This window comes from Rhinatrema bivittatum, chromosome 8 (genome assembly GCF_901001135.1).
Source record: "Rhinatrema bivittatum chromosome 8, aRhiBiv1.1, whole genome shotgun sequence".
NCBI lineage: Eukaryota > Metazoa > Chordata > Amphibia > Gymnophiona > Rhinatrematidae > Rhinatrema > Rhinatrema bivittatum.
This window is the reverse complement of record NC_042622.1, coordinates 231664772-231685802: the sequence shown is the minus strand read 5'-3', so window position 1 is coordinate 231685802 and position 21031 is coordinate 231664772. Positions and strand designations below refer to the sequence as shown.

General features: G+C 46.4%; 1 protein-coding gene across 4 annotated transcripts in view; it reads right to left on the bottom strand.

The window, feature by feature from the left end:
• The window catches only part of MBD3 (methyl-CpG binding domain protein 3), a 55710-nt gene extending 38299 nt beyond the window's left edge, over nt 1–17411 (bottom strand). Inside the window, exons 1-3 of one of the 4 annotated variants that reach the window (XM_029613991.1) lie at nt 17051–17406; nt 16197–16217; nt 14214–14373 (exon numbers count right to left, since the gene is read on the bottom strand). In XM_029613991.1, coding sequence (XP_029469851.1) covers nt 14214–14373; nt 16197–16217; nt 17051–17160 — 291 coding nt within the window. In that variant the 5' untranslated portion in view covers nt 17161–17406. Of the gene's footprint in view, nt 1–14213; nt 14374–16196; nt 16218–17050 lie in introns of all 4 variants that reach the window. The other 3 variants (XM_029613992.1, XM_029613993.1, XM_029613994.1) reach the window with 3 other exon arrangements.
• Nucleotides 17412–21031: the final 3620 nt, after the last annotated feature.

Below are 21031 nucleotides of genomic sequence, written 5' to 3'. Positions count from 1 at the left end.
GTGCAGCTCTTCAGTATTCTCCTTGAAAAGCATTGTGGATATAGGTGTGACTGACTGATTGATTAACTTAATAATTTGGTTAACTTAATTAACTTCATAACTTGGTTAAACGTTCAAAACTTGATTAACTTGAACTGGTTGATTGACTATAGCTGGAGACCGCCAGTGTACTCAACCAGAAAGCGTCGACACCCAGCAGGGTGGATGCCCTAGGTAAATGAAAACATGGCTTACCCTTGAATCATATGAAAGACTATGTGTGACGGCAGCCAAGGGTGGGATGCTGAGTCCATCTGTCTACACAAAGGAAAACGAAATTATCAGGTAAATAATTTCTCCATTTCCTAGCGTGTAGCAGATGGACTCAGGACCAATGGGATGTATAAAAGCTACTCCCGAACCAGGTGGTAGGCTGCCTGTGGCTCACTTAGTATTGCCCTTGCAAATGCCATGTCCTTCCGAGCCTGAACGTCCAGACAGTAGAATCTGGAGAAGGTATGGATGGAGGACCATGTAGCCGCCCTGCAGATCTCGGCAGGTGACAGCATTCTAGTTTCTGCCCAGGATACTGCCTGGGCTCTGGTAGAATGTGCCTTGACCTGTAGAGGTGGTGGCTTGCCAGCTTCTACGTAGGCTGCCTTGATGACTTACTTGATCCAGCGGGTGATGGTTGCCTGCAAGGCCGCTTCCCCTTGTTTCTTTCCGCTGTGAAGGACAAAAAGGTGGTCCGATTTTCGTACGGGTTCGGACATTTCCAGGTATCTGGATAGGAGTCTGCTGATGTTGAGGTGGCGCAGACTTCGGGCTTCTTCCGAATTCTTCAAGCCATCCGTCTTTGGTAGCGAGATGGTCTGATTAAGGTGGAAGTGTGAGACCACTTTGGGGAGGAAGGAGGGAACCGTGAGTAGTTGGATAGACCCCGGGGTGAGCCTGAGGAACGGCTCACAGCAGGACAGTGCTTGTAGTTCCGATATGCGGCGGGCTGAACACACCGCCAGCAAAAACACCATCTCTGAAGTTAACAGGCAGAGGGACAGGCCTTGGAGGGGTCTGAAAGCGGTTCCCGCTAGAAGTCCAAAACGAGATTGAGATTCCACAGAGGTACCGGCCACTTTAGTGGTGGGTGAATGTGTTTGACTCCTTTCAGGAAGCATGACACGTCTGGGTGAGAAGCTATGCTGTCGCCCTCTCTCTTAAAGCTGTAGCATGACAATGCGGCCACTTGTACCTTGATGGAGTTAAAAAAATGCCATACTGGGTCAGACCAAGGGTCCATCAAGCCCAGCATCCTGTTTCCAACAGTGGCCAATCCAGGCCATAAGAACCTGGCAAGTACCCAAAAACTAAGTCTATTCCATGTAACCATTGCTAATGGCAGTGGCTATTCTCTAAGTGAACTTAATAGCAGGTAATGGACTTCTCCTCCAAGAACTTATCCAATCCTTTTTTAAACACAGCTTTACTAACTGCACTAACCACATTCTCTGGCAACAAATTCCAGAGTTTAATTGTAGAATTGAGTTGAGGGACAGACCCTTCTGAGGTCCATTCTGTAAGAATTCCAGGATCACGGGAACTTTAAATGAGCGTGGCTTGATGTTGTGGTCTTCGCACCAGGCTTCAAATACTCTCCAGAACCTTATGTACGTTAGCGATGTGGAGAACTTGCGTGCTCGGAGGAGAGTGTCGATTACCGCCCCCGAGTATCCGCTCTCTCTCAGACGGGCCCTCTCAATGGCCAGACCGTAAGAGAGAATTGAGCTGGGTCCTCGTGGAGGATCAGACCTTGTTGTAGCAGGTCTCTGTGTGGGGGCAGTGGTAGGGGGATTCCCTGCCAGCAGTCTTCTCATGTCTGCGTACCAGGGTCTTCTTGGCCAATCTGGAGCCACCAGAAGAACTAGTCCCTTGTGTAGTTGTATCTTGTGAATGATTGCGCCCAATAGGGGCCACGGCGGGAAGGCATATAGTAGAGTCCCCGGAGGTCAGGTCTGTACCAGGGCATCGATCCCTTGGGACTGCAGTTCCTGCCTGCGGCTGAAGTATCTGGATACTTGGGTGTTGGATCTGTTTGCCAGAAGGTCCATGTCCGGTGTCCCCCACCGATTCACTATCATTTTGAAGGCTGCGGACGACAGCCTCCATTCTCCTGGGTCTAGACTTTCCCTGCTGAGGAAGTCTGCCATGATGTTGTCTTTCCCGGCGATGTGGACGGCAGATATCTCCTGGAGGTTTGCTTCCGCCCACGCCATCAGGGGGTCTATTTCTAGGGACACCTGTTGGCTCCTGGTACCCCCCTGCCGGTTGATGTAGGACACGGTCGTGGCTGCCCAACATTACTCTGACCGCTTTGTTTCGAAGTCTGTGAGCGAACCTCAGGCAGGCTAGTCTGACTGCCCGCGCTTCTAGGCGGTTGATGTTCCATCCTGTCTCTTCTGCGTTCCACTGCCCTTGGGCAGTTAACTCCTCGCAGTGTGCTCCCCATCCTTGTAGACTGGCATCTGTGGCGAGTAGGGTCCAGGTTGGGGAGGATAGTCTTGATCCCTGGCTCATGTGGCTGGCCTGCATCCACCACCGTAGCTGGGTCCGAACTCTGCCCGGGAGTGATAGACGTACGGTGTAGTTCTGGGACCGTGGGCTCCACCGTGATAGACGTGAGCGCTGTAGGGGCCTCATGTGGGCTCGTACCCATGGCACAACTTCCAGTGTGGATGCCATCAACCCAAGGACTTGCAGGTAATCCCATGCTGTGGGACGAGGATCATTCAGCAAGGTTTGCAGCTGGTTCCACAATTTTGATTTCCTTGTGGGGGTCAGGCTGACCTTGTCCTCTTTGGTGTCGAATCAGACTCCTAGGTATTCCAGCGACTGTGAGGGCTGTAGGGAGCTTTTGTTTGTGTTGACCACGCTTTCCAGTAGTTATGACTCTGCTAGTTGCTTGGCGGCTTTCTTCCAGTGACTTTGCCCTGATCAGCCAATCATCATAAGGGTGAACGAGGATTCCTTCCTACCTCAGTGTTGCCGCCAGCACTACTATTACCTTGGTGAACGTCCGGGGTGCTGTGGCTAACCCGAAGGGTAGTGCCCGGAACTGGTAGTGACGGTTCAGGACTTTGAAGCGTAGGTAGCACTGGTGTTCCTGATGAATTGGAATGTATAGGTAGGCCTCCGAAAGATCCAGGGATGTGAGAAACTCTCCCGGTTGTATCGCCCTTATGACGGATCGTAGGGTTTCCATGCGGAAGCAGGGAATATCTTGAGGTGGCGGTTGACAGACTTGAGGTCCAGGATGGGCCTGAATGTTCCCTCTTTCTTGGGGACGATAAAATAAATGGAATAATGTCCAGTATTTATTTCATGTGGAGGCACTGGGGTTATGGCCTCGAGGGCCAGTAGTCTGGACAGTGTAGCTTCCACTGCCGCCCTCTTGAAGGGGTCGTGGCAGGGGGACTCCACGAACTTGTCCGGAGGGGTTCATAGGAAATCCAGGTAGTACCCCTCCCAAATAATGGCTAGGACCCACTTGTCCGAAGTTCTCTCAACCCATCTGCGGTAGAATAGGGCTAGTCTGCCCCCTATGGCTTCTTCCCTTGGATGGGTTGGCTGAATCTCATTGTGGGGTGCGGCTGGGGCCTGCACCCGAGCTGGTTCCCCTCTTGTTGTGCTTGGTCCGAAAGGACTAGTTCCTGCCCGTAGGGCGGGGGGGCTTGATAGTTGCTCCTGTAAGGATTGAAGCGCTGTGAACCTCTGCCCCTGGAGGACCTGGGGAAGGGTCGCTGGTTTCTCTTCGTCTTATCCTCCAGCAGGCGCGGCAATGGGGACCTTTGAAGGGCATCCTTGTGAGGCGCGTTTTGGAAGACGTGTCGGCCGACCAGCTTCGGAGCCAGAGCTGCTTCCTGGCCACCACCGCAGATGACACTCCTCTGGCCGCTGTGCGCACTAGGTCGGAAGCAGCGTCAGCGAGGAATGATACTGCTGGTTCCATGTCTTCTCCCGGGGTGTTGTTCCTGGTTTTTGATAAGCAGGCACGTGTCACCATGGTGCAGCAGGTCGCAATTTGTAGAGACATAGCGGCTACGTCAAATGACTGTTTGAGGATGGACTCCAGGCGCCGGTCATGTGCATCCTTGAGCGCAGCTCCTCCCTCCACTGGGATAGTGGTGCATTTAGAGACCACACAGACCATGGCATCATCAACTCCTGGGCATGCAAGATCTTCGGTTGCCGGGTCCAGGGCTGCCAAGGCTCGTCCCCCTTTGAAGGTGGACTCCAGAGCACTCCATTCCAGGTCAATCAGCTGTTGTGCTGCTTTCTAACAGCGGGAAATGGCGAGAAGTTTTTCGAAGACCCTCTAGCAGGGGGTTCACTTTAGGTTCCCCCGAAGTCCCTGGGCCCGGGATGGCGAGCTCCGTCAGGCATTGGTTGACCAGGTCCGGGAGCTCGCCCTTTGTGAAGAAACGTCTCATGGTTTGGCAAGGCTCTGTCCCCGGGGGGGGAGCTCCCGCTCCTTCCAGGGGTTCGGCTTCCTCCTCAGAGATGTCCGAGTCCCCATAGGTGGGGCTTCTGGGTAGTGGAAGCCTGTGCCTAGGTCTTGAAAGGCCTGGGGTATGAGGGTCCTCCGGTGGAGCATGTGGCTGGACAGCCAGAGGTTCAGTTTGCATTTGGACAAAGGTGTGAATCCCCTTGAAGAACTCCACCCATGAGATCGACGCTGGGTCAAAGCTGAGAGGCGCTGGTTCCTTGGGGGTCCCCGTCTGTGGGGAGGTCCCCCTGGCTAGGTCCGGGGTACCCCCTGAGGAGCTAGAAGTCGGCCCTGGGTGGGACTGGCCCTGGGCTTCCTCGCACTGTGTGCACAGGGCGTCGGTCTCCTCGCTTTGTGCGGCTCTGATGTGGCATGCTGGGCAGAGGCATTGAGCTTTTATCTCTGTTTCTGGAGGTGCCATGACTGTCGGCGCATAAACTCTTATGCTCTCCGGTGTTAAGATAAGCGTGTGAGTTGTGCACATAGCTATGCACCCAGCCGTAGATATGCGACCGGCTCTGTGCGTGTAACTTATGCTCGCAAGTGCTTTGTGCGCCTAGGTCGGAGTTGTGCGCTCGGGGCGGCGAATAGGGCCAAGATGGCGACGGCGAGCACGCGGGCAATATAGCGACCCCCTCGGAGAGTCTCCACGTGGGTAGACCCTTGGAAATAACCGGGGCCTGGCCCTGCTAGGGCGGATCAACCCGGTGGCACTGGTCACAGCCGGCGACCTGTGCTCCTCCCTCAATCCTCGGAGACCAGATTCAAGCAGATTTCTACCTTACCTTGTCTTCAGCGCTTCCCGGTTTCGTCCCGGGCGGTCTCCGGCTGCGGGGGCAAATACCTTCACCGCCGCGCTCGAGGGTGCACCCGCTGCCTCTCAGCTGTGCCCGAGAATCGGGGGCTAGGTCCTCACCGTGATTCGGCCGCCGGACCGAGGCTTACCTCAGAGGGACCACGGAAATCACCTCGGGAATCTCAACTGGGGGAGGGACCCGTGGGTATCACCGCAGGAGAGCGGGGCTCGTCTTCAGGTAGATTTCTTCTTTAAAATTTGGATTTTCTTCTTTGAATTTGTTCTAACGCTGTGAGAGCGTGCAGATAGTCCCTAACTGCTATTGAGACGGAAAATACTGAAGAGCTGCACTTCCTGCAGGGGTATATGTACTAAGGGCTAACGTCAGATTGAGATCTGATCCGTCTCCAACTGCTAGCAGGAGTACACTATACCCATTGGTCCTGAGTCCATCTGCTCTACACGCTAGGAAATGCTAGATCTGCTTGTATGTCTAATCAGAATGAATTCACAAGCTCTGACCAAGTAGAAATGCAAAAGACTTTATATGCTGCATATTCTTGTTCCATCTCTATTTTCGAGGACTACCTTTAGGAACATCCTATACAAAAGGCTGTTTTTTCATTTAATTGCTTTAAATTTTTGATATTGCATTTTATATGCTTAGTATTAGAATCACTCACAAATATCACATGGTAACATGCATACGCATAGTAAGAGTGAAATAATTTAACCCTTGGGATATTATTGGCTTTTCGTAATATTTCTTAATTACACCATCTCAAGTTTGGTGTATCATAGAATGTCCTATACCATGGGCCCTAATGGCTAATTGTACACACAGTAATTTTCCTGTCAAGGGGATATAAATGTAAGTTATTTTCCCTTCTGACTGACCTGAAAATGTATGCTTGTCTGCACATTTCCTCTCTTACGGGCCCGATACAGCACTCTCCTGTGCACGCGATTCAGTATTATAATTTATTTAAATTAGGCCCGGCGGTAAAAAGAGGCGCTAGGGACACTAGCGTGTCCCTGGCGCCTCTTTTCTTGACAGGAGCGGCGGCTGTCAGCAGGTTTGACAGCCAACGCTCAATTTTGCCTGCGTCGGTTCTCGAGCCCGCTGACAGCCACGGGTTCGGAAACTGGACACCGGCAAAATTGAGCGTCCGGTTTTCGACCCGCCAGCGCGGGCCCATTTTAAATTTTTATTTTTTTAAACTTTCAGGACCTCTGACTTAATATCGACATGATATTAAGTCGGAGGGTGCACAGAAAAGCAGTTTTTACTGCTTTTCTGTGCACTTTCCCAGTGCCCCGAGAAATTAGCGCCTACCCAAAGGTAGGCGCTAATTTCTGAAAGTAAAATGTGCGGCTTGGCTGCACATTTTGCTTTCTGAATTGCGCGGGAATGACTAATAGGGCCATCAACATGCATTTGCATGTTGAGGGCGCTATTAGGTTTGGGGGTTTTGGATGCGCTATTACCCCTTACTGAATAAGGGGTAAAGCTAGCGCGTCCAAATGCCGGCTAACGGTGCGCTCCATTGGAGCGCACTGTACTGTATCGGCCTGTATGTGATTATTTCCAGGCTTGTAATGAGGGATGCACTATGTGTTTTATAGTCCGGTATGATTCCAATGATCATTTATTTTTCTAGTACACATTTAGGATTAAGTTCTCCTTTTGCTAGAAGTAGCTTGGTACTTTGCTGCCTATACAGGCTACAGTGAAAGGTCACACATTCAAAATGGAGATGATTTAAGAAAACCACTTGTTTAGAGCGAGACAGGAGATTCAGAGTCTAATGTAAACAGCTCTCTCCTAGTGCTGATCCTCAAAATGAGTTGACAGATGTCTAAGATTAGTAATAAAATGAATATTAAGTTTTATGAATACATTTTAGTTTGGTACACACATTTTTGAGACATGATGTATAGGAACTGAACAATAAGGTTGGATCTTTAATCACAGAAACAAATCATTTAATTAAGATTTGTTGTTAATACCATGAGGCCTCTGCCATACACTTCAAAACACATAGTTGTGTAGAAGTTACTGATTGTACTCAATTACAAACTGTCCCCTGATTAATTACTTGAACCAGAGTGATGAAAAATGTATCTTTATGGGAACAAATTAAAGTATGGGGAACAAAATTATTAATCTATTTCCTCACAGGATTTGCATGTTGCATTGCAGTGGCTTTCATTATAATTTGTAAAAGTACTATTGAAAAGATTTATTCATTTCATGCCCATTACCATACATGAAGAGCCACTTAAAACAAGAGCTGAGAACTCATATACATAATCATCCAGATCTGTTCTGATCCAAAGAGATGGGGCGGAGTGTACGAAGATAAATTTTAGGCAGCTTAGCTAGATCCCCAGAAGACTTTGTCCAGCGAATAGAGCTATGGATCAGAACAGACTAATGATTGATGAGTGTGGATCAATATATTGCATATAATTTAAGTACAAAGATTGTATAAAGGCATGTCATCACATCGCTCCCGGGATATCCTGGCAACAGGAGCTGGGATGGCACCAGGGAACATCTGGTGTCTCTGGGGAGATCAAAGACTAAGGACATTTGGTATCTTGATACCTGAGAAGATCAAATACTAAAGACTAGTACAGATACCAATGAGCTGATGAGTTAAGACATTTGGTGCTTACCAAATTTGGAGATCAAAAGACTAGTACTGAAATACCTTCCTGGATAAAGTACAAATTGAAACACCTAACTTGCAGAGGGATATATAAGGCATTGCATTTGCTTATTTTAGTTGGATAAGCTGAAAGGAACAGAGAGCGAGTTGTTCTTTTTCAGAGTCCCTGGACCTGAGGCTTCCAGGTTTCCAAGAACACTGAGTTATATAGAAGGAAGATATAAGGGAGGTGTTCTTTGTTGCCCTTTCATTAATGTTCTATCTTTATTTCTGTCTATTTACCAATATTGCTTTATGTACAGCTTACTATGATACTGTATTCAATGTTGATAATACTTTGCTGATTTATTATCCATATATTATCCAAGTTTTGCTTTACTAGATTGTGTGTAGAATGTTCTGACATAATATAAAATATACCCCCATACAGCCACCACACACAATATCCTCCTATCACATTCAGGATCCACTGATCCGGTGTGATCTCAACCCACTTCTGATAAAAGAGAGAAGCGTCCCCTTATCTCCTGTTCCCGAGGATGGGTCGGCAAACCTTCAATGATGGAGGTCGGGAGGTTCCACTACCCAAACCTGCGCCCCTTTTTGGTTGTCAGGGATGAAGAGACTGAGACCTACCAAAAGGTTGCGTACTCTGAAGGGTCGTTCTTCTATAGGGACAAAAACGCCTGGATCCTCTAGTACGACCTCATGTTGAAGGAGCATGGGGTCTGCTTATCCTCTAGCAAACAAGGAACTGGAGATTCACCCCACCTACTGGCCAATTTTTCCAACTTGCTCCCAAATAAAAGTGAGCCTTTAAAGGGCAATCTGGTAAGATTAGCCTTGGAGGTTGCATTAGCCAACCAATTTCTCAGCCATTAACTGACACCTGGCCGCTATAATGGAATTCACTCCTCTGGCTGACGAGCAGACCAAATTACAGCCTGCATCTGCCAAAAAAAAAAAAAGCAGCAGCTGGCTCCATAACTGCCCTGGAGTTCACCCCAGAGTCACTGATCTCCTGGGAGAGAAGTAAACTAGATTGAGCCACCAGTGAACAACAAGAAGCGATCTGCAAGGTCACTGCCACTGCATTAAATGCTTGCTTAAGGATAGTCTCAGTCCTTCAAGGCCACTCCTCCTTCCACAGGAATAGTGGTCCATGCAGAGGCTACCCACACAAGTGCATCTACCTTTGGAAAACATTATCACTTTCTTGCTACTGGACCCAAAGTGTACAGGCCTTCCAAAACCTGACCCCCTTTGAAATTAGCCTCTGGGGCGCCCCACTCAGGATCAATTCTTGAATAGCTTTCCTCACGGAGAAAAACAAAATAGGATTTTTCTTTGGCCCAGTCACAGCATCTGCTCTAGAACTCTAAGCATTTTCAAGGTCTGGGAAATCAGAGCTAGCAGCTCATTTTTATGAGAAAAACGTAAAATTGTTCTATACGGTTCTAATCCTGGAGGAATTTCACCATCTTCAAGGGAGTCCAGATTGGCGTCATCATCAGTTCCATCCAGACCTTCATCAAGAAGTCCTGCTGTCTCCCTAGCAGTTCTCCGGCACTTAACAGAAGGTCCTGGCAAGGGACCTACCTGCGAGTCTACTCCGAGTATTAGAGAGGGCTGAAGATTGAGCCTGGAGAAAGGATTGCAATACCTGGAAAAAGTCTACCCACAAAGACAGGCTTCCAATCCAGGAGGTACTTGAGGTGTACAGACTGAGCTACCATCCCCTGCTGAGGAACCAGTTAGGGGAGATCCAAAATCAGGCGCCCCACCTGAGCCATCTGTACCTAGGCCTATATCCAGCTGGGAAGAGCCAGGCTTAATGAAATCAGAGGAAGACCATTCCCGAGTCTCCAAACACCACTGGCACAAGTTAGCAGGCACTCCTGAATATGACAGGCAGCGCAAAGAGAAAGATGCTTAGGCGCCATTACGGACAACAGTGTGCTTAAGCGGTGGCTGGAAGCGTGAGTCTAACTTTATTTTATTTTTTTTGTACGTCAAAAAATACTATACATCCAAAAATTAGGCATCTCACACCTAGGCGTTCCAATGCCTAGGCATCCCAAAAATAAGAGGAGTAAAACAATTTTAAGCGCACAATGCAACTTGTGCGCATAGGTAAGCGTGCGGCCTCTTAAGGCACCGCTTAACTCAGACGCACATAATACAAGGTCCGACTAAGCGCCCAAAAACTGGATGCATAACCTGGACACACAGCTAGATGCACACACCGAGCAGACAATCCTATAAAGGGCAGCCTAAGAAAGCGTGCAAAATGCCGTTGCAGCCTACCACGCAGCGAAAAAGCCTCAGAGCGGGGCCTAGCCTATAGAGGTTGCTCAACCCATCAGGCTGCCCACGTCCCTCGACCTCCCACGAATTAGGATGAATGTTGGAATGGCGTGCCGGGCACAGAGACCAGAAAAAAGGAAGAAGCCCTACACTACAAAAACCTTACACATCTGTAAATATACTTTTTTTTTTTTTTTTTAATGTTTTTATATCTTTAAAACTTACCTGAGTTCAGCCTTACCTGGCTGAGTACATAGACTGTCTCCATCTGCTTGGGGGAGGGGGGGGGGAAGAGAGAGGACATATGCCGTCACTGCCACACTCGGCTTGCTGCACCCGCTGCCTTTCAACCACTTAAGTAGCTAAGTCCACACCAGCTGAAAAACCAGTCACCAGACCAAGGCAGTCAGAGGGACCATGGAAATCATCTCAATTCTCAATTGAGGGAGGGACCATTTGGGCAAATGAGAGAGGACAGCAGGGCAAATGTAATATCCTTAATTCTCCTTGTTCAAAATGAAACAATCCCCAGTAGGGAGATGTACGTCCATCTGCTGGAAATGGAGAATACTGGCAGGCTGTCACTGCAGGGGTATATAAACTGTCAGGTCAGTTTGCTCTGTCTCCTTCTGCTGGTACAGGAGATTAACCCACCTGTTCTGGATTCATCCGACTGGATGCTAAGAAATGGACTTTTTTAAATATTAGGCTGGTGGTTGTATGCATAGAAGTATGTTCAGAAGGTGGCAAAGGAGAGAGAGAGGGCTGGATATTACCTTTAACTTGCAGCAAAGACCATCCGGGGGGGTGAGAAGGTGTTTTCCCAGCCCTGACAGGGCTACAGCCGCCAGTCCCTGGACACTGACGTCATCGGGGAATGACTGGAAGGAGGTCCTTAAAATCGTCCCCCCTGCAGCGCACAGCCGTTGCCGGCGTGCGGCTTTGTTGGCTATTTCAAGTATTTGGAATCTGGACAAAGACTTTATACCTCTGGTATGTAACTAAGTTTATTTGTTTACTCTCCCTCCTCTGAGGCCTCCATTGCTGAGCTAACAGGGTTGTTTGTAGAGGTAAACGTCAAGGAGTTATCTAATATATTCTTTACCTGATATATAGATTTCCTTGCTTAAATTAAGACCATGCCGCATACAAAGAGAAAGGCTAGGGTCAGGGAGATACCAACATCATCTCCAGAGCCCACAACAACTCGGCCACTGATTCCGTCCTTCTTCATGCCGACACTGGGTATAAAGCCGGAGGAGAGGGCTGCTGCAGAGCGGGAATCGGCTCTACTGGCCGAAGTAATATCACTCAGCCCTGGAGCTCCTAGCAGTCCCTCCCCGCCTCAACACGTGAGTATAACAGGACTTAAAAGATCCCTTGTTGGGACTGGGAGCTCTGATTGACCTTGTTTGACAGCTGAAGGTGCGAGGAGTGGAGACCATCACGCTTGGCTCACTCTGGACTGCGATTAAATCATTAGAAAAAGCTACGGCAGGGGAGAAAGACTGATACTTCACACATATCTAGCATAGCTCTCTGCTTCAACAGCAGGGGAGAAAGGTACTTCACTTTCAATGCATATTCAGCATAACTCTCTGCTTCAATGGCAGGGGAAATGAAGAAAAGTAGATCTATATACAGACAACCACCAACAAGGTCTGAATTATTTAGTCTGGGTAAACAAATAAGCATGGGTGTAGCTTGCTTATTGCGGTGGTTACTACCCCTAACTAATTAAGCTAGATATTTCACTTAGAGGCAGTTCCAACACTGCTCTCTACATTAATGGTGGGGGTGAAAGGGAAATAGAATCAAAAGGTTACTAAGAACCAAGAGTAACAGATAAGAATGAGAAACAAAAAAAAGTGCAAAACTTGCTGGGCAGACTGGATGGGCCGTTTGGTCTTCTTCTGCCATCATTTCTATGTTTCTATAGTTAACTTATCTCAGAATACTTCAAATGTTCAACACTTTACAAATTTGGAAATTCAGTAGCTTCAAATAAATTAAGTATGGAAAAGTGTGAAAGCCGATTGGAAATAATAGAGGTGTTTTAGCAAAAGTTTGTAAAATCTGAATTACTGAATGAAAAAAGTTAGAATTTATGGAAAATTCTATAAAATATTTGAATCTTCCCAACAGTTAAATTGATTTCGGCTAAAGAAATGTTTAATCAGTATTTAGTACAAATATTGAAGATGCAACAGCAAACTTTGCCAGTTTTCTCTAAGGTATATTATTTACCAGAAAGATCTAGTTGATATTTCAGCTGGAGAGGAGATACCTGGAAGATCTCTTAACCTCTCTGAGATTCTGGAAATATCAATAGACACTGAAATTAAGACAAAGGCCACACTATGTGTTTCATTTGTGTTTACAACAGACAGTGATGCTGTGTTGCAGTTATTTTTGAAGCAGTATTTGGAATCCTTTCATGGCCAGAAAAATCAGGATTTATCCAGACCTGGCAAGGATAACGCAACTTAGGAGAAAAAGTTTTCTGAGATTAAGACCAGATGTTGAAGCTATTGGAGCTAGATTTCTTCTGAAGTTCTCCTGTAGATGCAAGATTAATTATTCAAATTATAAATATACCTTTTTTGAAGTTTCTCAGCTCTAAATGTTTTCGGACTCTCATACCCCAATTACCACAGAGACTGGTTAGTAGCAAATTGTAAGCAGCCCACTGTCACCTCTGATTGTTAATGATATGAGGGACGGTGAGATCTGAATTTCTTATTAACCGCTATTTACTATTAGCTCACAAATTATTACCTAAATTATGCAGATGTTGAAACTATGAAAAAAATTCTTTGATAATTATGTAAAAATGTGTAATATCTGTATTTCCATTATAATATATTATAAAGTTTTTTGAAAAAAAAAGAGAAGTATGTTCAGAAGTGATGTCATGCATATTCTTATGCATACTGCAAAGAGGCACTCTTAGGGGTGGAGCTGGAGTGGAAAAATCATTTACATACACACATGATTTTCAAAAGTACATACATTAATGTTTATGTACACATTTACACCTGCTCTCTAGCAGTTGTAAATATACTCACCTATGCCACGCTAAGGCATACACAGTCCCATTAATTTTCAATGTACACTTACACATGCCAGTGAAAATCAGGGCTGAAATCCCACATGTACAAAGTATACACAGACTGTTATAAAATTACCCTAAAAAAATGATTACCAGTATCTTATAACTTGGTTATCTATATCACAAGTTTTAAGACTCAATAGATTAAATATTTTGCACTATATTATCAGTGGTAAAAAAATGCCCAGTTTCTGATGATTTGACCAAATGTGATCATCAAGGACTATAAAGGAAAATGTAACAGATGGGAGTAATTAAGTCAACCCTCTTTCCTCTGAACCTGACGGCACTGAGGGCTACCTTGGATATGCAGCATTTTGAAAGCAGGAACATCCTCAATATTGTGGTTGGGTAAGAATGCATCTTTACATCGATTCAATTTCAAAGGGAACATATACACAGGCAATGGTCTGTATAGTACGTAATAGGGCACGTTCAGAAACACAGCATTAAATATCTCCCAAAAAGGATTTTTGGTGTTAGCAAGATTAAACTGCAACACAGTACATTTGAACTGCAAGATACAATGGTGGTTCAGCACTGACTCAAGAGTACACATGCCCCTTACTGAGTGCCTCAGACATTCTTATGGCTTTCCCCCCAACAGAACAATGACCCAACCCACCTTTAGCTAGCTTGATCAAGACCCCAGGATCAGAGAATAAGCCACCAAATAACTTATAGCCAACATCTAAATGGATTTTGAAATCTGCCTCTGAGAAGATCATCTTAGCAATGTAAGTGATCACTGTATATACATCAGCAAAATAAACTTGGCTCTGAGCTGAAGGACAGTCCTCTTACTTTGGCTTGGTTCGAACAGTCATAGCGCATCCTCTGCCTGTTCTTGTTTATCTTGCTCATTAGCATTTTCCCCGTGCGAAAATCAAAAGTGCTGAGGTCCATCGAGCTGCCCAGATAGCGGGCCAGCTGAGGCTTGCTTCGGAATTTCTTCCCACTGGGGCTAACACAGAAAGTGGACAGAGAAGAGAGGGAAATTGCAACATTTATGGAAATGATATCAAGGGCTAATTTCACTCCTAAAAAAATGAAATTTGTGGATGTAAACTTTAATAAAGTTCTCATGGTGGTGAAGAGGGCAGACACAAAATGAGGTTTCTCTTTCTTCCTTTCCCATTAAGGGGGTACTTTGATGGGACTTGCCTCCCTGAGATAAGGACTCAATCCAGAGAAAATCAGTTTGAAAGGTCCTGAAGCTACACCCAATTTATTTATGGACTTCTTTTTATAACTTGGTGGAGATGGAGGTGAAAGGGGAAGACTATGACATGAACAAAGCAAGTTAACATTTTTAACAGAAAAAGTTCCCCTTATCAATAATCTGGAGGAATTTTGGTGCATTTCAGAACTCGGAATATTCCTCATATGTGAAAAATGTCATCACTTGTGATTTAAATATTTTGCACCTTTATCAATGGTAATAACAAAATGCCCAATTTCTGATTTGACCAAATGTGTCAATCAAGGACTGTAAAGGATAGCATAAGAGACAACTGAATAATTTAGTCAACCCACTATCCTCTAAACTTAGAGAAGTGAACAAGGATGATACTAAAAAGGGACAATGCAGCAACTTTTACTGGATGGAGACCAGTTATCTAAAAGCCCAACAAAAATTTCTCAATAAACAGATTGAGAGAGAAAAAAAATATCAGGCCCATGGGATAGCTGATAGCCAGGAATGAGTTTACCTCCCACTACCCCAAGCTCTTCTCTCTCTCAATCAATCAGATAAAAAATTTAAAAAGTGAAATTTGTCTGAAGTCAAGCCCACTATTTTTCTGAAGCTAATCAGCTCAGAAAGGAGGAACATTTGTATAATGTTAGCAGTCAGCTATTCCTCACATAAAAGCCAACTTGTTCTAAAATTAATGAATTCACTTATCCAAATGCTTCAACTGGGCATACACAGAGAAATTTAGACATTGGTGGCCAAAGTTCCACATTTAATAAAGTTATGCTCACCAATAGGCTTAGGTGAGAGTGACAAATTTGTAAGTATATTTCAGTGCTTTTAATTTCCTCCCCTGATGCACCAGTTGGCTTTCTAGTGCTCTTTACACCTCTTTATATGCAGTCATTTACTGTAACTCTGAACACACATGCTTAGAAATTTTATGTCCAGAGGGTTTAATTGGGTCTATTGAGATAAAGAAGAAACTGTAAATGGTAATTAGACTAAGAAATCAGGAAAAAGAGCGACATCATAATAAAATACTTAAAAATACAAAAGGAAACAGTTCGTTGTCAAATTACTAATCTTTATAGATATGTTTTGATGCCATTGCTTGTATTCAAAGGAGATCATTAATCAGTGCTGCAGTCTTTTTGGTGCAAGACCACAATTTCCTTAAGAGGAAGAATTGACGTAGGAATATTTGCAATTATAAGCATACTAACTGATTCAAATTTTGAGACACCTAAATAACAGCAAATATGAAAATATTAGTATATTACAGTTTCTGATCAGGTTTCAAACTGATGATCACCAAATCTAACAAGACGACTTATCTTGAGCATCCCAATATGAATTAAATGTAATGAGGGGAACAAATTGTATGCATTTCAACTAACAATCCATGAATCTTTCCCTAAATAAAATGCTGCTTAGTAAGAAGAGATATTGTCTATCTATATTATTCTAACAATTAATGATCCCATATGATTATTCTCATACTATCACAACTGAAAAGAAAGCAATTTTAGAAAGAAAAATAAACACAAAATTATATATAAACTAAAATGTGTGTAAAGCTATTGTTTTACCTGCTTTTATGCCCTGACTCTCTGTGTACCAGGCAAACAAAGATGGGGGTGGGGAGATAGAAAAAAAAAGTATTCAATAACAAAAAAATATACATATTTTAAGCAATTTACAGATATCTAAACATTTGCAATTACGGTTTACAGACTACCCCATTTCTTTGCATAATTTCCTAATACCCGATTTTCATAATCTATAGAAAGAATATAAACAAACAGCCCGTCCTCCCCCAAAATAAGTTCAACTTTGAGCCCAAACTAAAAAGCCCTCTGCAATGTTTTTGATTAAATCGTCCTTCAGTCCGATCTCCCTCTCTTTCTGCCAAGCTCTTTATGCATATATATTAGGGAAAACTGGTTCGTGGGCACACACCCTTCATGAACACCAGGCCTGGAAGGGGGCGATGTCCTTTAGTACTGAGAGAGAGAGATCGGACCGACTTCTTATAAAGCAAGTCCCCTCCCCCTAAGCAGCCCCCACCCCCACTAGCATAAACGTAAGTCTGACCCGCAAGTTTGCCCAGCAGCCCTCCCCTCACCCAAAAACTGAGACGTGGGAGGGAGGGTGATGAAGATGGCAGGTACAGGACAATGACACCATACAAAGGCTACCCCTCCCCCATGCGCGCGGTGAGAAACGGCTGGGAGGTGTGATAAAAGCTAACGGCAAGTTCTCCCCTCCCTGGGGCGAATAAATGAACCCTCGTGGGCGCCGGCGGCTCGTGCTGCCTCCCACGCCCCCGGACTGCGAGCCGCAAGCGTGCGTACGGTGGAGGGAGAGTGTCCTCGGCGTCGGTGGCTCGCGGCGGCCCTCCCCCGCCGCCGCCATATGATGCTCCGTACAATGGCACATTCACCTATAGTAATAGACATCACTCTTGCCAGCGGACAGACCCGACTTTCTGGTCACTTCTTCCCTTTTCCAGCCCTGGGGGAGAGCTGAGCACTCCCACCTCTTCCGCTCCATCCCTTCCTCGCCTTCAGGCCGCCTCTCTCGCTCGCTCTCCCCCGCCGCCCGTCTCTCACCCCCCGACACCTCCACCACCCTGGCTGGCTCGCTCCTTCCTACGTTCGCCGCCTCTCCACCTCCCGCCTCAGCGCGCTACCGCGCTCCTGCCCGTACTCAGAACCTCCCCTCTCCGCCGACCGCATCACCCCTACGCCAGACTAGAGATAGAAAAGGGTTTGGCGCAAGCGCCGCATCCGTCCGCCGGGGCGAAGCGCAAGAACATAGTCCCAGGCGGTCACGTGATGATTCGGTGGCGCGCGCGAGAGCGGCCGCGCGACTCATCGCATTTCTTTGTTAGTTGCCGGCTTCCTCGTCTGCTGCAGCTGCTGTTGTTGAGATTGGTTGCTTCCAGCTTCAGTACAGAGAGGCACTTTATTGATTCATAGAGAAGTGTCTACAAATGAGTTAGGCCTGCACCCATAGAAACGACGGCAGAAGAAGACCAAACGGCCCATCCAGTCTGCCCAGCAAGTTTCGCACTTTTTTTTTCTCATACTTATCTGTTACTCTTGGGTCTTAGTAACCTTTTGGTTCTATTTCCCTTCCACTCCCACCATTAATGTAGAGAGCAGTGTTGGAATTGCATCTAAGTGAAATATCTAGCTTACGGCTCGATACTGTAAGGCCGCGGTAGAAACAGTGCGGCAGTGTCAGGCGCACCCTTCCTCCCCGCACGCACAGTTCTCTTGACCTAGCGCCTGATACTCTCTTCTAATTGCATGCAAATGCATGCCGCGGCTGTGAAGCGTTAGGAAGGGTTATGCCCGCGCAACCCATTTTACTGTATAGGCGCTTAATACAGCGCCTATACAGTAACCTGGGTGCGCTGGTACCTGTCATTTCAAATGACATTTGAAATGACAGGCACCAGGAAGTGTAAAAAACAAAATTTTTAAATACCTGTCGGAGGGCCGCGTGGGTCCAGGCGGCCGGCGGGATCCGGGGGGCGGGTGGTCGCGTGTTAGGCCGCGGGCAGGTGGGTGCCTGTTCCAGGTGGCGGCGGGGGCGGGTGGACGCGCGTTAGTTTCAGACGGCCGGCAGCGGGAGCCGGGGGGCGGGTGGTCGCGTGTTAAATCTAGGCCGGGTCGCACAGACGCGCATTCATCCAGGCGGAGGAGCCGGCGACGAGGCCCCGGCAGTGAATGAATTCATTCATCCAGGCGGAGGAGCCGGCTGCTTTCATCGCTGGCTCCTCCGCCTGGATGAATGCGCGTCTGTGCGACCTGGCCTAGATTTAACACGCGACCACCCGGCTCCCGCTGCCGGCCACCTGGACCCACGCGGCCCTCCGACAGGTATTTAAAAATTTTTATTTTTTTTTCTGACAGGTTTTATGTGTCCCACAGCATTACATTTTCTCGATCATCTCTGTATCGCTTTTTTTTTTATTGTGTTTTATTGTTTTTGAGTATCTTAAGCGGTGTCGATGGATTTGTTACTAGACTCACAGTCCTAACACCTACTAGGGGGAGGCGGTAAACTAACACGTTAAGGCCGCGGCAAAACAGCAGGTTACTAAGGAGATAATATCAGCGCCCGTTACAGTATCGGAGGGGAATAGCTAATTCCTTCATTATACAGCTAATTCGTTCATTTATACATCATATACATGCTGCGTGCGGAAAGGGTTATGTGTCTATTTTACGAAGCGCTAAGGACGCGTGAAACTGGAGACTGTATCGCTGGATCGCCTTACTCGTCTGTATTGTACGCTCCCAGCACGTTACAGACGGGGAATCTTTAACCGCACGTTAATGTATCGACCTGTTAATTAGTTAGGGGTAGTAACTGCCTCAATAAGCAAGCTACACCCATGCTTATTTGTCTACCCAGACTATGTAATTCAGGCCTTGTTTGTTGTTGTCTATATATAGATCCTCTTTTCTTCATTCCCCTTGCCGTTGAAGCAGAGAGTTATGCTGGATATGCGTGAAGTATCAGTCTTTCTCCCCTGCCGTTGAAGCAGTGAGCTATGCTGGATATGCCTGAAGTATCAGTCTTTCTCCCCTGCCGTTGAAGCAGAGAGCTATGCTGGATATGCGTGAGGTATCAGTCTTTCTCCCCTGCCGTTGAAACAGAGAGCTATGCTGGATATGCATTGAAAGTGAAGTATCAGGCTTATTTGGTTTGGGGTAGTAACTGCCGTAACAAGCAAGCTACTCCCCACTTTTTTGTGAAAGCAAATCCTTTTTTCCACATTTCCTCTTGCCGTTGAAGCTTAGAGCAATGTTGGAGTTGCATTAAGTGTGTGTATGTTTATTGAATAAGGGTATTATCTCCAGGTAGTAGCCGTCATTCCCGTGAGCCACCCACTCTTCATCCCATCAAGATAGGAATGAACCTCACACCAGAGGATTTTCTCAATTTCTTAACTTTATTGCTAATGCCCTCCTTAACATGTGCATTGTGCTAAAGAGCTTCCTTCTGCCCCTAACAACTTTTGCAATAAACTGAGATTTCTACTCCTCGGTATTATTTAGAACATTTTTTAGTGGCTTGAAATCGATGTAAAGTTTGTTTTATATTTATGAAATGAAGATGGTGCACAGTACACAATCGACTTAAATACCTCTTATGTTCTTGCTTTGGGAAGGTTGTAATATGACGGTATCCTGATTCAGGTCAACTGATAACGGGTGGTTCTATAATGAGGAAGGGTGAGGCGGCAAAAAATGCTTCTTTCAGATTGCACCGTGGTGTCCTCCTCACACTGCCTGCCCCTACAGCAGCTGAGGGACCCTGCCAGAGGCCAGGCTAGTGGCAACTGAAGACAGGTGGGATGCAGCTATAGGCTCACCACCGCCAGAGGCCAGACCAGTGGTGGCTGAAGACAAGCAGGATGCTGCTATGGGCTGGCCAGGCTGGCAGTGGCTGAAGAGGGAGGCAAGAGGCAGGCACCATCTCGTCCCTTGCCTCAGGTGACAGATTGCCTTGAGCCGCCCCTGGCTGATAAAGCATCCTAGTACTATAGAGGTTCTCAGTCTCAGCTCAAAGGCCCAGAATGGACCATCCTCAGATCAGCCCCTCCATTTGTCACAAGAAGCCAAAAAGATTGTCTGTGTTGAAATACCCAAGTATGTCACTTGTGGATTTCTTTAATGTCTGATTTTGACTCTGCTATAGGGTAAAACCTGAAATTTAAGGAATAGCTGCCTCATATCTATACCTGGGAACTTTTTGAGTTCTGCACACCCTGAGATTTCACAAGATGATTGGAGGGGGGCAGGGGAGGAAAAGAAGTATAGCATCACACTTGCTCTCTTCCCCCAACAAACAACAGGCATTCTTTACCACGGGCCCCTGCAATCCTCGTGCACAGGGCCGGTACAAGGTGTGTAGCGCCCTAGGCAGGCTAATATAACACTGCCCCCTGCCCAAGCCTCCCCGAGTTAAACGTGTCCCCTTACAGGGGTAGATATATATAATATACTTCCCTCTTACAGTGCTTGTTCTCTCTCTCTCTCCACACTCTGCCATCTTCTGGTTCATGCTCTGTGACTGCTAGAGCACTTCCAAAGCAGGTTCTCCAGGTCACCGACACTGCCTGCCTAGTCCCTTAGTTTCTTCACCTCAGGTGCTGTTGCTAAAATTATCATGTATGTCCTGCTTCACCATGATGTGGGTCAAAACTTTACCAAGAGGAAACAGAGTGTTATGACAAAGTAAGAAATAGCAACCCTGCACTAACAAGAGCTTTTATGGTCCTGCCAGAGACACAGTAATTTATCTAAATTTCCAGTCTCCAAGCTAAATCCAGAGAGTTCCCAGGTATGTTCATATCCCTTAAATTCAGTTTGTCAAATTCAAGATCAGTCCAGGAGTGAAAAGG